General features: G+C 41.3%; 1 protein-coding gene across 1 annotated transcript in view; it reads left to right on the top strand.

Moving 5' to 3' along the window:
• Positions 1-16979, top strand: part of LOC140191529 (uncharacterized) — a 60155-nt gene that overhangs the window by 29822 nt on the left and 13354 nt on the right. Inside the window, exons 7-9 of the mRNA XM_072249021.1 lie at positions 4593-4701; positions 9840-10010; positions 16180-16247. Of these exons, the coding sequence (XP_072105122.1) occupies positions 4593-4701; positions 9840-10010; positions 16180-16247 (348 nt within the window). The remainder of the gene's footprint in view (positions 1-4592; positions 4702-9839; positions 10011-16179; positions 16248-16979) is intronic.

Below are 16979 nucleotides of genomic sequence, written 5' to 3'. Positions count from 1 at the left end.
TCCATGATGGATAACAGTTTGTTTAGCGACCTTCTCTCCACCACTAACTCAAATGAGTCTGGGTTGTAGCCAAGGACAGATCCAGCCTTTTGGATGAGTTTATTTAGTCTTTTCACATTACTAGTGCTGATGCTGCCTCCCCCACATAAAGCTACAAGGAAGACTGGTAAAAGATGTCCAACATCCTGTTGTACTAATTGAAGGATCTCAACTTCCTTAGAAAATAGAGTCTGCTCATCCCCTTCTTGTAAACAGCCTTGGTGTTAGTTTTCCAGTCAAGTCTTTTGTCGAGGTGAACACCCAAGTATTTGTACTCCTCCACCACTGCAACACCTTCTCCCAGAATGTACAGGATTTGTCACAGTCCTCTTCCTCCTAAAATTGATCATGATCTCCCTGGATTTGGCCACATTCAGGAGCAGGATTTTCTCCTGCACCACTCCACAAACTTGTTCATCTGTACTCTGACTCTTGCCCATCTCTGATACACCCAACCACCGCAGAGTCATCAGAGAACTTCTGCATGTGAGAAGACTCAGATTTGTACTGAAAGTCTGAGGTGCACAGTGTGAACAGAAACAGAGACAGGGCAGTCCCTTGTGGTGCTCCAGTGCCACTCACCACCATCTCAGACAGGGAACTACCCAGCCACACAAACTGGGGTCTATCTGACAGGTAGTCAGTAATCCAGGAGATAGTGGATTTGTCTACGCCCATCCTTTGCAGCTTCTCGCTCAGAGGAAGCGGCTGGATTGTATTGGAGGCATTAGAGAAATCAAAAATGTGATTCTCACAATGTCACCAGCATTATCCAGGTGGGAGTGAGCTAATTTGCTGATCCAGTTAACCATATTATCATCTAGCTTACTGATATAGATAACAAACAACAATGGACCCAGCACAGATCCCTGCAGCACACCACTATTCACAGGCCTCCAGTCAGAGAGGTAACCATCTACAACCACTCTCTGGCTTCTTCTGCAAAGCCAATGTCTAATACAATTTACTACCTCAGTTTGAGTGCCAAGTGACTGATTCTTCTTGACCAACCTCCCATGTGGGACCTTGTCAAAGGTCTTGCTGAAGTCCACATAGACAACATCTACTGCCTCACCTTCATCAACTTTTCTGGTAGCTTCTTCAAGAAACTCTATAAGATTGGTTAGATGCTACTTACCATGCATAAGCTATGTTGATTATCACTAATCAGCTCTGCCTATCCAAACTTTTATCTATCCAGTCACTGAAAGTACCTTCCTATAACTTTCCCACTACTGATGTCAGGCTCACCAGCCTATAATTTTCTGGCTTATTCTTGGAGTCTTTCTTAAACAACAAAACAACATTAGCTATTCTCCAGGCACCTCACTATTGGCTAAGGATGCTTTAAATATTTCTGTTAGGGCCCCTGCAATTTCTGCACTTGCTTCCCACAGGGTCTGAGGGAATATTTTGTCTGGCTTTATCCACCCTAATTTGTCTTAAGACAGCAAGCACTACCTCCTCTATAATCTGTATAGGGTTCACATCTATAGACTCTATGTCTGTCTTCCAAGTAAATACAGATACAAAAAATCCATTTAAGATCTCTCCCGTCTCTTTTGGCTCCATGCATATATTACCACACTGATTTTCCCTTGCTGTCCTTTTGCCCTTATGGTATCTGTAAAAGCCCTTAGGATTCTCCTTTACCTTCTCTGCTAGAGCAACCTCATGGTTTCTTTTAGCTCTCCTGATTTCCTCATCAAGTATTCTCTTGCATTTCTTTTCTCTTCAAGTGCTTACTTACTTGTTCCTGTCTGCTTACACCTACTATGCACCTTCTTTTTATTAACCAGGGCCTCAATATCTCCCAAAAACCAAGGTTCCATAAACCCACTATCCTTGCCTTTTATTCTGACAGGAACATATCAATTCTGTACTCTCAAAATTTCACTTTTGAAGGCTTCCACTTACCAAGTATACCTTTGCCAGAAATCAACCTGCCCCAATCCACACTTGTCAGATCCTTTCTGATATGATCAAAATTGGCCATTTTCCAATTTAGAATCCTGAATCAAGGACCAGACCTATCCTTTTCCATAATTACCTTGAAACTAGTGGCATTTTGATCACTAGGTACAAGGTGTTCACCTACACAAACTTCTGTCGTATTGCAGGACGGTGCTGGTAAACCACAGCGACATTCTGTGGCTATGTACAATATTTTTTAATATACCGCTTTTGAATTACTCTCACTGCTATCTGCAACATGTAATTTTCCTTCAAGTAATGAACTTTTAAATTGACTTAATGAATCACAAATTTCTCGAGCCTCTGAAAGACTCAGTGGTCTTAACTCTCAAGCAAGCAGATATGACACCTTTAAGTGGATGAAGGTTCATTGCCATGGCCGGAAGTGAGGCGGGAGGGGTGTGGATCTCCAATCAGGTTGAAACACAGAGGAATGAAACCCCTTCTACCCAGCATCTTGTTAGCAAATATGTAGTCGCTGGAGAACAAAATTGAAGACCTTGAGGCAAGATTGGTGATTCAAAGGGAAATGATAAATTGTTGTGTTCTGTGCTTTACCAAGACATGGCTTACATCCAGCATGCCAGATATGATGATTAGACTCAAAGGCTTCTCAATGCGCAGGATGGACTGAACTGCTGATTTGGAAAAAGTGGAGCTGTGTATTTCATGGTAAACTCTCTTTGGTGCTCCAATGTTTTGTTGAACTTGTGTTCCCCAAGCTTGAAGATCTAACAGTGAAATGTTATTTACCAAAGGAGTTCTCATCTGTGATCCTGACCGCAGTTTACATACCACCAGCAGCTGACTATAATCAATCCCTTAAGATACCATATGATGCTGGCACCAAACAAGAAACAGTCTATCCCAATGCTTTTCATATCATAGTCAGGGGTTTCAGTCATGCTTGTTTCAAGAAATCCCTGCCCAATTACCATCAACATACGTATAACCTATAGCACCAGAGGTCTCAACAAATTAGACTACTTTTATACGAAGATAAGGAAAGCCTACCACTCCATGCCCAGACTGTATTTCGGGAAATCTGATCACTTGGCTGTCCTTCTCCTACCTGAATACAAGCAGAGACTAAAAAGCAAGGCTCCAGAGATTAGGACAACTAAGATGAGGTTGTGGAAGGCAGAGGAGCGGCTAAGGGATTGCTTCAAGTCGGTGGACCAGGCTGTGTTCAAGGACTCATCTGTTGATCTGAATGAGTACACCATGGTTGTCACGATCTTTATAAAAACAGTTGTAGATGGGTGTCTTCCCCAACCAGAAATCCTGGATGAACCATGAGATCCACAATCTGGTGACCAAGAAAGTTACAAGGGGTCCAGGTACAATCTCTGGAAAGCCATCTCATGGATGAAGTGGCAATTCCAGGCTAAACTTGAATCAATGAAGGATGCTTGACAGTTATGGCAGGGCTTGAATGCTATCATTGCACTGGCTGCCTATCCCCTTTCTCCATCTTGACGGTCACCCCATGTTTTGTGTTGTGCATCTTGTCTGTAACTATCCCTTTGTATGGCCTCTCTATCAACCGCTTAGTCTCCCAGATGATCCTAAATTCAGCCAGTTCCAGCTTCAACTCCTTAACATGGTCCATTTGAAGCTACAGCTAGGTACACTTCTTGCAGGTGTAATCATCAGGGACACCGGAGGTTCCCATTCCTTCCCACATTTCGCAAGGGGAGCATTCCAGTATCCCGTCTAGCATCCCCACTGATCTAAATGTGCAATAAAAAAAAGAGATAATAAATAATGAAAAATATAATCTTACTATGGCCATGCCTCTCCTCGCCAAAGCCTCAATGAACCAAGGTCTCAACTCCCCACTCCAACACTGGCTCACTCACACAATGACTGCTCTGCTTAAACCTAACATTTTCATTGGTCCTTGCCAAGTGCCTAATTACGCGCAATTCAATGTCTCCTTGGGACTGAGGCGCACAAAATATGCCGACTGAACCACTCGCTTCTCTTAAACTTTCTCTCCCTCCAAACAATCCAGTGTCTTCTTGGGACTGTGGCACGCCTAAATGTTCCCAACCTAAGAAACATTCCAGGCTGCGGCTCTGCTGTTGGTTGTTCAATTTGCTACTCACCGGTGCACTGTGATGCAGTTGGATGTGTAAAATGTGAAGGGAAAAATTTTTAAATCGCTCATCTGAAGAAACTGACTTCTTAATTCATAATTGAGACAACTGATCTCAGTGTCAACTGGGGGAAGGTCAAAATCCCCAGATTTACCACTCCTGAGCTCCAGTCAGTGCTCCTACGAGAAGTGTATTTGTGGGTATCATGCAGAATCTGTAGAATCAGATGTACTGCTCCCCTTATTCTGCTACATTACCATTGTTAATGCAGTTAACTTACTGTTTAAGCAAAGTACAAAATTATTTTGTCTTGTTATGTAAACTAAGTATGCTCTGTGTATGCTCACTGGAATGAATACAATCAAATTTTATTTAAAAATCAAGCACATTATCTATGCTAATCCTAAAATGAAAAAATACCATTTGCTAATTTGAAAATGCAGAAGAGTAGTAATCATACTTTAAATTAATTTTCAGCTTTGGAGCCTTCGTAGTATTGCTGTTAAAATTTTTCTTTATCATCACTTGGACAATCCTCATGACAGTAGTACAATGGGAAAAGAGAAAAGATTACATTCTTCCTCAGGTAAAATATCATAAAATCACCAGTTGAAAAATAAAAGCTCTCAACGGTTATTACAAATATTCTTACTGTGTACTGGTCAATTATTCATTGACAATAATAAATACCATATAAACAAAAAATCTATATTGATGTGGGAAATAAATTATGAATTGTTATTCCCACAAATTGTTTTGTTTTATTTCTTAGCAGCTGGTGTAGTTGGTGACAGAAAAGTGTCAAACATGCAAAAGTAAATAGCACAGACAAAAGCCCAGGCCAGTTTCCCTATGGGGCACAATTTCAAGTGGAAGTACAATTAAGGTGGTCTAACCCAGGTTAAATTAGAATTGGTTTATTAGTGTCTCATGTACCAAGGTACAGTGAAAAGTTCATCTTGCATACTTGTCATACAAATCAATTCATTACACAGTGCATCTAGCTACAAGGTCAAGCAGTAACAAAATGCAGAATAAACTGTAACAGCTACAGAGAAGGTGCAGTGCAGATAGACCTGATCAGAACAAGGTAGATTATGGAGTCATTTATCATGTTAGAGAGCCATTTATTAGTCTTATAACAGAATAGTAGAAGCCGTCTTTGAGCCTATTTCAAGCTTTTGTATCTTCTGTCCAATGGCAGAAGGAATAAAGGAGAATGTGTGAGTTGGGTTGGGTGTTTGATTATTGCTGATATACTGAGGGAGGAAGATGTATGGACAGAGCCCATGGAGAGGAGGCAAGTTTCGTGATACACTGAGCTGTATCCACAACTCTATGCAGTTTCTTGCAGTCACAGGCAGAGTAGTTACCATACCAAGCTGATATGCATCCATAGAAACATCGAAAACCTACTGCACAATACAGGCCTTTCAGCTCACAATGCTGTGCTGAACATGTACATGCTCTAGAAATTACTGAGGGTTACCCATAGACCCTCTATTTTTCTGATCTCCATGTAACTAACCAGGAGTCTCTTAAAAGATGCTATTATATCTGCCTCCACCACCACCGTTGCCGATGGCTCATTCCATGCACTCACCAATCTCTGCGTAAAAAACTTACCCTCGACGTCTCCTCTGTACCTACTTCCAACAACCTTAAAACTGTGCCCTCTTGTGTTAGCAGTTCCAGCCCTGGGAAAAAGCCTCTGACTATCCACACGATCAATGCCTGTCATCATCTTATACACCTCTATCAGGTCACCTCTCATCCTACGCCGCTCCAAGGAGAAAAGGTCGAGTTCACTCAACCTATTCTCATAAGGCATGCTCCCCAATCCAGGCAACATCCTTGTAAATCTCCTCTGCACACTTTCTATAGTTTCCACATCCTTCCTATAGTGACATGACCAGAACTGAGCACAGTACTCCAAGTGGGATCTGACCATGGTCCTATACAGCTGCAACATTACCTCTCGGCTCTTAAACTCGATCCCACGATTGATGAAGGCCAATGCACCGTATGCTTTCTTAAACCCCAAGATCCATCTGATCCTCCACACCGCCAAGAGTCTTACCATTAATACTATATTCTGTCATCATATTTGACCTATCAAAATGAACTACCTCACACTTACCTGGGCTGAACTCCATCTGCCACTTCTCAGCCCAGTTTTGCATCCTATAAATATCCCGCTTAACCTCTGACAGCCTTCCGCACTATCCACAACACACCCAACCTTTGTGTCATCAGCAAATTTACTAACCTATCCCTCCACTTCCTCATCCAGGTCATTTATAAAAATCACGAAGAGTAGGGGTCCCAGAACAGATCCCTGAGGCACACCACTGGTAGCTGACCTCCATGCAGGATATAACCCGTCTACAACCACTCTTTGCCTTCTGTGGGCAAGCCAGTTCTGGATCCACAAAGTAATTTCCCCTTGGACCCTATGCCTCCTTACTTTTTCAATAAGCCTTGAATGGGGTACCTTGTCAAATGCCTTGCTAAAATCCATATACACTACATCTACTGCTCTACCTTCATCAATGTGTTTAGTCACATCCTCAAAAAATTCAACCAGGCTCGTAAGGCACAACCTACCTTTCACAAAGCCATGCTGATTATTCCTAATTATTTTATGCCTCTCCAAATGTTCATAAATGCCGCTTCTCAGGATCTTCTCCATCAACTTACCAACCACTGAGGTAAGACTCACTGGTCTATAATTTCCTGGGCTATCTCTACTCCCTTTTTTGAATAATGGAACAACATCTGCAACCCTCCAATCCTCATTAACTTCTCCCGTTCCCATTGATGATGCAAAGATCATTGCCAGAGGCTCAGCAATCTCCTCCTTCGCCTCCCACAGTAGCCTGGGGTACATCTCATTCGGTCCCGGTGACTTATCCAACTTGATGCTTTCCAAAGGCTCCAGCACATCCTCTTTCTTAATATCTACATGTTCAAGCTTTTCAGTCCGCTGTAAGTCATCCCTACTATCACCAATATCCTTTTCTGTAGTGAAATCTGAAGCAAAGTACTCATTAAGTACCTCTGCTATCTCCTCCAGTTCCATACACACTTTTCCACTGTCACACTTGATTGGTTATTATTATACCTTTCCAGAATCTCTCTCCTTATCTGCTCCTCGATGTCCCTGTTACTATTGGGTGGTCTATAAAAAACACCCATTAGAGTTATTGACCCTTTCCTGTTCCTAACTTCCACCCACAGAGACTCCATAGAAAATCCCTCTATGACTTCCTCCTTTTCTGCTGCCGTGACACTATCTCTCATCAACAGTTCCATGCCCCCACCTCTTTTGCTTCCCTCCCTGTCCTTTCTGAAACATCTAAAGCCTGGCTCTCGAAGTAACCATTCCTGCCCCTGAGGCATCCAAGTCTCTGTAATGGCCACAACATCATTGCTCCAAGTACTGATCCACGCTCTAAGCTCATCCGCTTTGTTCATAATACTCCTTGCATTAAAATAGACACATCTCAAACCATCGGTCTGAGCGCATCCTTTCTCTATCACCTGCCTATCCTCCCTCTCGCACTGTCTCCAAGCTTTCTCTATTTGTGAGCCAACCACCTCTTCCTCCGTCTCTTCAGTTTGGTTCCCATGCCCCAGCAATCCTAGTTTAAACTCTCTCCAAAAGCCATAACAAACCTCCCCACCAGGATATTTGTCCCCCTGGGATTCAAGTGCAACCTGTCCTTTTTGTACAGGTCACTCCTGCCCCAAAAGAGGTCCCAGTGATCCAGAAATCCGAATCCCTGCCCCCTGCTCCAATCCCTCAGCCATGCATTTATCCTCCACCTCACTCCGTTCCTATACTTACTGTCATGTGGCACAGGCAGTAATCCTGAGATAACTACCTTTGTGGTCCTGCTCCTCAACTTCCTTCCTAAATCCCTGTAGTCTGCTTTCAGGACCTCCTCCCTTTTCCTGGCTATGTCGTTGGTACCAATATGTGCCACAACCTCTGGCTGTTCTCCTTCCCACTTCAGGATATCGTGGTCACGATCAGAAACATCCTAGACCCTGGCACCTGGGAGGCAAAGTACTATCTTCTTTCCTGCGTCCACAGAGTTGCCTGTCTGACTCCCTAACTGTAGAGTCCCGTATCACTGCTGCCATCCTCTTCCTTTCCCAACCCTTCTGAGCCACAGAGCCAGACTCTGTGCCAGAGGCGCAATCACTGTTGCTTCCCCCAGGTAGGCTATCCTCCCCCAACAGTACTCAAGCAGGAGTACTTATTGTCAAGGGGGTACAGCCACAGGGGTGCTCTCTAGAGTCTGACTCCTGCCCTTCCCTCTCCTGACTGTTAGCCACTTATCTGTGACTACCCGCCTAGAGCTCCTCTCTATCACCTCCTCACTTTCCCTGACCCAACGATGGTCATCGAGCTGCATCTCCAGTTCCCTGAGGAACTGCAGCTGGATGCACCTGGTGCGGATGTGACCGTCCAGGAGGCTGGGAGTCTCCAGGGCTTCCCACATCTGGCACCGAGCACAGAACACCGGCCTCACACACATTCTTCCTGTCTGTATTCTACACAAGCAACCTACCTGGCTTTGACCCATTATCGCTGAAGTCCTGTTGAGCCAAAACCTTTCTACTCCGTTGCTCAGTCTATAAGGTGCCTCCTTTTAAACTCTTCTTGCTGTTCTCACTGGCTGACATCCACACGCTTGCACAGTCGTGCCTCGATCAAACCACTGAAGAAATAATAGATGAGATACTTTCCATGGTTCATCAATAAAAGTTGGTAAAGTTTGATGGAGACATACCAATGTCTTTAGCTTCCTGAAGAAGCTGAGGCATTCATGAGCTTTCTTGGTAATGGTGCCTGTATGGTTGGAAAAGGATATATTTTTGGCAACGTCCACCACTAGGAACTTTAAACTCCCAACATCAGTACCATTGGTGTAAACAAGAACCTTCCTGAAGTCAATGACCAGCTGTTTTACTGACATTGAAGAAAAGGAAATTGTCATGATACCATGTTACTGAGCTCTCTATCCACTTCAGGTACTCTAACTCACCATTGTTTGAAATGTGGTCCACTGCAGTGGTATCCTCTGCAAACTTGTACATGAAGTTAGAGAAGAACCTGGCCACACAGTCATGACTGCACATGAACTAGACTATAGGGCTGAGGATACAACCTTGTGGAGCACCATTTCTTTTTGGTTTCCATATGTAATATGAGAACAACTGGAACCACTTTTCTGATTTTTTTCCTTACTCACGTTAATTTCAGTATAACACTTTAAGGAATGGTCTAGATGTGTTGACCTCACTAGTGACGCTCACACCTTAGAAGTAAATTATAAAAGACCCAATGATTAGTTGACATGCACTCCCCAACCAGAGATCTATTCCTATTCATCTTTTAAAACATTGCATATTGTGAAATGTTCATTAAATCTCCAAAGTCTGTAGTGGCCAATTAATCTTCAATCTGCATGCAGGAAAAAAGTAGAGCACCTGGATGGAACATGGTGGAGAATAGGAAATTCCCCATAGACATCTCCAGAGGCCAAGAATGAACCCGGACTACTGAAGATGAGAGAGAACCCAATAAGCCATATCATTGTGATATTACATAACTCTTAAAAAAATCATTCTTAATGAAAGTTTTTGGGATAGAGTGGCCAAGCGTTTTGATAAGCAATTAAATTTAATTGTTATTTTCTATTTGGGTTTCAGGATTGGTGGAGGCTTGTATTCAGTTTTGGGTGTATTTCTCAACTTCTCTTGTTTGTTGGAGTTGAAATGTCAAATTTCATTAAGGCTAAAAGGAGATTAAAATGGTGGAAAAAGAATGAAAAACAGAAAATTCTTCAAGACCAAGTATTTTGTCATCCACGTTGGCCTTCGGTAATTATTATTTTACTTTATTTGACTACAGTTAAATTTAATAATATTTCATTAGTGTTAGCTTTATCAATAAATGTATTATATATGAAGGTACTTTCTTTTAATTGTCTCCAAAATTTCTCACTTTTCTGTTCTGAAATCACTGTGCCTCATTCTTGCATCCGAAGCCTGTAAAAGTTAAATCATATACCTAGTCTTGAAAGCTCTTGTGTTCAACCACTTGTTGGAATGACGTTTATATTTAAAAACATAATGCAATACATACAAACCTTATTACTGAGTTGAAAAGTGAAATATGATATTATTGCCAGTGAAGAGATAACAAGCAAATTTGTCAATGTGCCTCAATGGAGTAAAATAGATAATTCTGGACACCATCTAGGCACATCAACAGAGACATAAGAGCTCCTTACACCATGATGAATTCCCATCGTAGCAGCTGAGTGCTGTTGCAGCAAAAATGACGCAAATATCAGAATCACTGTACAGTTGAATTTTGTAGGTCCGTATTGAGGGAGACAGTTGGTTGAACCACTGCACTTGTAAGGTCCATAACTCTAGGGGTGCTAAGCCTCCTACATCTTTCTGTTCCAGACTAAATAAAAAAGGATTACAGGTGATCCTTTAACTATTTTCCCTTGGATCCTAACCTCTGTGGGGGTGTGGAGAGTATTGGAGATGAATGGTGGAAGAAGGGTATGTGTTTAATTGCAACAATGTATGTGTGCTTTACCATTTGTGTGTATCTGCATGTGTTGTGTATGTGTTTAGTTTTCTGTTTAAATGTCTTAAAAGAAAACGGTAACTGGACTGAAAAAAGTTTTATGAGAATGTTGCCAGGTCTAGAAGTTCAAACATCAGTAAAGATCAGATAGGCTAGGGCTATTTGGAGGAGAGGAGGCTGCAAGGAAATATATTTTAAGGCATTTAAATTTGTGAGAGGTATAGTTGAAATAAATGGAAGATATATCATCAATAGCAGAAGGGCCAAAAACCGGAAGTATAAATTTAAAGTTAAGATTAGAAAGAAAATGAGGTAGAATGTTTCACTTAGAGAATGTTAGGCATCTGGAGAACAATCAGAAAGGGTGATAAAAGCAGAAACCTTCATTGCATTTAAGAAATATTTGAAGACCTGTGTCTGGCAGGATAATGGATCTACTTGCTGAAAGGTGGGCTAAGGTTGAGTAGTATTTTTTCCAACTAGCATGTAGGATGAATGGCCCCATTGTATGTCATAAATATGTTAGGATACTGTGAGTCTGTGAAAAAACAATCTTTTTACTTGCAGCTCACCTTGTCATTTTCTATGAGATCATGAAAATTCTTGTATTAATTCTATGTGTTCTATCAGAGGCATAGATAGGGTAGACAGTCAGAGTTCCTTTCTTACAGTAGAAATGTTAAATACTAGAGGCCATGGCTTTCTGGTAAAAGGGAAAGTTTAAGGGATATGTCCAAGTTAGGTTTTTTTTGCATGCAGAGTGGCAGGTGCCCATAATGTATCACCGGGGTGGTGATGGAAGGAAACATGATTGTGGCATTTAAAAGGAATTAAAACAAACATATGAAAATGGAGGGAATGGAAGGGGATGGATCCTGTGCAGGCAGATAGGCTTAGGTTCTCTTGACATCATGGTTGGTACAGACATTGTGGGTCAAAGTGCCTGTGCCTGTGCTATGCTGTTCCATGTATTATTGTCCATTGTGTTGGAATTCATGTTCTTGGAGGAGACAAGTCCTGCCACTTCCATTCAGTCCCTTCTCTGTGGCATACAGTGTATCTCATTGGCCAGTACTACTAAATCCCCTTGTAAATATGGAAGCTTTCCCTTTTTTACTGTGACCTTTTCCCCTCCATATCATTGAATCTCAGAATCGTTTACTGCATACGTACTTTGATAATAAGTGAACCTTTGATTCCAACCTCAATGTTTGTGTCTACTATCTGGCCACCATGAGAATGTGCCTTTTAAAGACTAATGCCCTTCTGCCATAGCACAAAAGCAAAGAATGAGCAGTTGTGCTGAGATGAATATTGTCCCATCGGAAACAATGCTGGTTATGTTTACTGCTTTACTTTGAGTGCAATATAATTCTGTTTCAACTATGCCTTTGACCAGATTTTTTGAGTGGGGCATGGTTTGGCATTTGTGCTCAACCCAATGATGTTATGTCAGCAGAAATAGAAGTTGAATTTCTATTCAAAAGTTCTTCCCAATTTATGCCCAAAGTATTTTTTTGCCTATCATTACCTGATCCAAGCATGCCCACATTAAAATCAATACATAAATGTTGTGAGTATTATAAGGAACAAACTTAGTGTGACTATTCCTTTGAGAATTGTGACATACTCTGGCTATCCACACAATCAATGTCCGTCATCATCTTATACCCCCCTAACAGGTCACCTCTCATCCTCTGTCACTCCAAGGAGAAAACGCCAAATTCACTCAACCTATTCTTAAAGGCATACTCTCCAATCCAGGCAACATCCTTGTAAATCTCCTCTGCACTCTTTCTATAGTATCCACATCCTTTCTGTGCTGAACAAAGTATTCTGTGGGGTCTGTACAAGGTCTTATATAGGTGTAACATTACCTCATGACTCTTGAACTCACTCCCACAGTTGATGAATGCCAACACACCATATGCCTTCTTAACAACACTGTCAACCCGTGCAGCAGCTTTGAGTGTCCTAAGATGAACCACTTCACACTTATCTGGGTTGAACCCCATCTGCCATTTCTCAGCCCAGTTCTGCATCCTATCAATGTCCCATTGTAACAGCTGAAAACCCTCCAGACTATCCACAACACCCTCAACCTTTGTGTCATCAGTAAACTTATGAATCCGCCCTTCTACTTCTTCATCCAGGTTATTTATAAGAATCATAAAAAGGAGGGATCCCAGAACAGATCCCTGTAGAACACCACTGGTCACCGACCTCCATGATGAATACAAACCATCTGCAACCACCCTTTGCCTTCTGTGGGCAAGCCAATTCTCGATTCACAAAGCAACGCCTCCTTGGATCCTTTGCCTCCATACTTTCTGAATGAGCTTTGCATAGGGAACCTTATCAAATGCCTTACTGAAAGCCATATACACTACATCTACTGCTCTACCTTCATCAGTGTATTTTGTTACGTCCTCAAAGAATTCAATCAGGCTCATAAGGCACAACCTGCACTTGACAAAGTCATGCTAACTATCCTTAATCAGATTATGTCTCTCCAAACACACATAAATCCTGCCTCTCAGGATCTTCTCCAACAACTTGCCCACCAGTGAAGTATGATTCACTGGTCTATAATTTCCTGGGTTATCGCTACTCCTGGGGGTCTTCTGGGTTACTTTACTTAGGACACTCTAGCCCATGAAGAGTGTATGTGACCCGTTCACCAACGTCACTTCCGTTTCCGGGTGTTCCATCTGCATTGTGCACTGAGAATTGAAGTTCTTTATTACATACACATGTAATAACAATCTTCCCCCTTTAAAGAAAACAAACACAGTAGTATGTCCTCATAAACCTACAATAATGCTTTTGCTTTTCAACAAGATATTTACTTTAACTTCAATTGTGATAAGCAAATACAGTCCCTTATTCACTCAACAATTCTCATTTAGTCTCTGAGATGGTTTAATGATCCCCTTTTGGTCTGCTGTATGTTTCCACAGGTGTATTACTTGTATTTGCTGCATTAATGTTAGTGTATTTCTGAGAATTCTGATCAACAAGTTTATTTTTCACATCTGCTGGTCCCACTAGTGTACTGACAGGTGATGTGTCACAGCTATGGGTTGGAGCTTGTGGTTATAGATTCACACAGTTCCTTGTCAGAGGAGTTCCTCACTCCATCTGGATCTGGTAGGAATGTGGTGCAGCTTCCTCTCGCTCATATTCTTGCATGGACCATGAGTCAGAATCGTGATCGTGGATTCGTACTTGATCTCCAGGCTTCAGGACCAGTAGGTTTTTTTGCAGTTTTGTCACGATACAGTTTCTGTTTCTCCTTCCCTTTTACTTTAGCCAGTTTGATCTTGAGTGCTCCTTTAGATGTCAATAGGTTTGCGTGCACTGGAAGGTTAGTGTGTCTGCGTTGACTCATCAGCATTTGGGCTGGTGAAAGGCCATCCTGCAGAGGTGAACTTCTGTAAATCATCAGACTTTTGTGGAAATCTTCTCATCCATCTTGCGCTTTCTTCATGAGACCCTTCACTACCTTGACCGAACTACCTGCTGGGCCATTAGATTTTGGGTGATGTGGGCTTGAAGTTACATGTTGAAGCTCCCAATCATTGGCAAAGGACTTAAATTCATCGTTCAACAATTGTGGATCATTGTCTGATACCACTTCACATGGAATTCCATGCCTTGTAAACACAACTTTCAGGAAGGTGATGACCACTTTGCTGGATGTTGATTGCAGTGTTCCATCCTCTTGGTAATTGGAAATGTAGTCTGTTACAACAATATGACTCTTCCCATTACATTCAAACAAACCCACTTCAACTTTGAAGTACGCCTCTCTGGTACAGGATGTGGTGTACGTAGTTCTGCTTGCTGCTTTGGTCTGTAAGTAAGACATATCTCATGTAAAGCAATGGACTGGCTGATGTCTTGGTTCATTCTTGGCCAGCACCTCACTCCATGAGCTCTTTGTTTACACTTTCCTCACCAAGGTGCCCTTCATGTATTTTCCTTGCGTAACGACACTGGAATCACAAACCTGTTCCCTTTGAAGACTATATCTTTAACTACTGACAGTTCAGCTCTGCATGCCCAATAATCCTTTCTTTGGACGATTGTTCTTAGTTGTTGGCCATCCAGGCTGGAAAGACTGGAAGGGCCTGTTCCACACTATATCTCAATAAGTAAATCCTTTTTGTATCCTTTCTTTGAGTACTTTCATTGTTTCATCTGTCCCTGCTTCCATCCTAATCTCTGTTCTATTGGGAGATACTGGAATGGAGGTGACAATCATGGCAACATAGACCTGTATATCTGTATTAATCTCTTGTTCTCTCTTTACTTTCTTGTTGACTGCTCAAGACAGCGCATCAGCAGCAAACATATTTTCCCAGTATGTAGATCATCTTCACATCATATTGCTGCAGCCTTATCAACATACGCTGTATCCTCATGGGACAGTCATTCAGTGGTTTGGACATAATTGAGTCCAGTGATTTATGGTCCATCTCCTCTTCAGAAGTTTGTCCATAGATATACTGATAGAACCTTTCACATGCATATGTGCTGGCAAAGAAAGGATACAAAAAGGATTTACTTATTGAGATATAGTGTGGAACATGATACACTGGGGTGTTTTCTGGATTTAAGTTATATAGCAAAATATTAACTTCAGCAAACAATCTTTAGACCTGAATGTGGATTGTAGATTAAATTTAAAATGTGGTTCTAGACAATAGTTTACCGGAGCTATGAATGACAGCCCATTGAAAACCAGACAATACTGATTAATGTTTATTTTGGGTTTCTGGAGTGTGGGTGTGAAGAAGGAATTGTGAAAACTATATGTAATTCCAAGGCAGCATTGTAGATACATTGTAACTATAGAATTGTTCTTAGATCTTTAGTATAAAAATGTCATGTAATATTAGGTCAAGCAAGCCTCTTCCTCTGAAAGGGTTTCAATTTCGCATCTGCTGGTCGTTTTTGTTGAATAAACACTTCTATATTCACTAACTTCAATGTCTCTCTGGCAAATATATGGCTGTCAAATGAGCTGTTGGTTCCAAATTAGCAAGTCTGACATATGAATATGCAATCAAACCAATTCCCTACAGTACCAATACTTATCTTCCGGATAAAGTTAATGGTTGTCTATACTATATGGCACATATTGAGGGATTTATTCTGTTATTTGACGCTACAAATCCAACAAATAGATATAAGTTTATTAGAATTTGATACTTTTAAGTGCAATCATTTTGGCTTGGAGATAATTTGTAAATTTTATCAGGCAAACAGGCTTTATTTATTTGAATTCCTCAGCATTTTGTTTTAAAAATCTTTAGTAACAGCCATGGGTTTCTGTGACTAAGAAAGGTATAATTAACTGATGAAAACTAATGACTTATGATTAATTAAAATCAGCAGAATTAACCTGCATATAAATAATGATTTCCATTCTAATATCAGGAAGAAAAGTTTTTAAAGAAAGAACTGAATAATTTAGCAGCAACAAAATTGTATACACTGGATTTCTGGTGAGTTTGATCGCCATCAGTATGCTTTGTTAAAATTTAATATCAATGAAATCATATTGAAAGGCTTTTCACTGAATGGACAAAATAGAGAGCTATGTGCAAAAAGAAGGGTTAGATTGATCTTGGAGTATGTTAAAGGGTTGGTGCAACATCATGAGCCAAAGGGCCTGTACTGTGCTGCACTCTTCTATGTTCAGTGTTTTATAGCTCATAGATCAGAGTTTCCTACTGGATCAATTTCAGAGGGCACCACTTATGCCTATGTTGTTAAAAGCACGTTGAGGTTTTGTGGTAAACCATATATATGTTGTAACTGGGTTAACTGTCTGGACACGCCCCTCTGCTGACTGCCCCTGTGGCTTCTCCCACAGAACCCTGAATAAAGGTGATTTAGTCCGGGGGCAGACACTCAGCATGGAGGTTGTATTGTACAGCGAATAGAAGCCTTTCAGTATTTACCCTACTTCAGTCTTTTGGAATTATTGAAGGTGCTTCAGGTTTAGCATAAACCAATGCAATTTAGATGATCCCAGTACTTTTGACATATTAATGCAAGTAGAAAGGTGGATGTGGTGTAAATGGATTTTAATTAGGTGATGGACAAGGATCCCCATGGTAGGCTCATTCAGAAAATAAGGAGGCATAGGATCCATGGAAACTTTGCTGCATGGATTCAGAATTAGTTTGTGCCCAGAAGGCAGAGAGAAGGTGGTAATAGATGAAACGTAAACT

Source organism: Mobula birostris, chromosome 1 (assembly GCF_030028105.1).
Source record: "Mobula birostris isolate sMobBir1 chromosome 1, sMobBir1.hap1, whole genome shotgun sequence".
NCBI classification, from domain to species: Eukaryota; Metazoa; Chordata; class Chondrichthyes; order Myliobatiformes; family Myliobatidae; genus Mobula; species Mobula birostris.
This window is presented reverse-complemented; position numbering and strand designations above follow the sequence as displayed.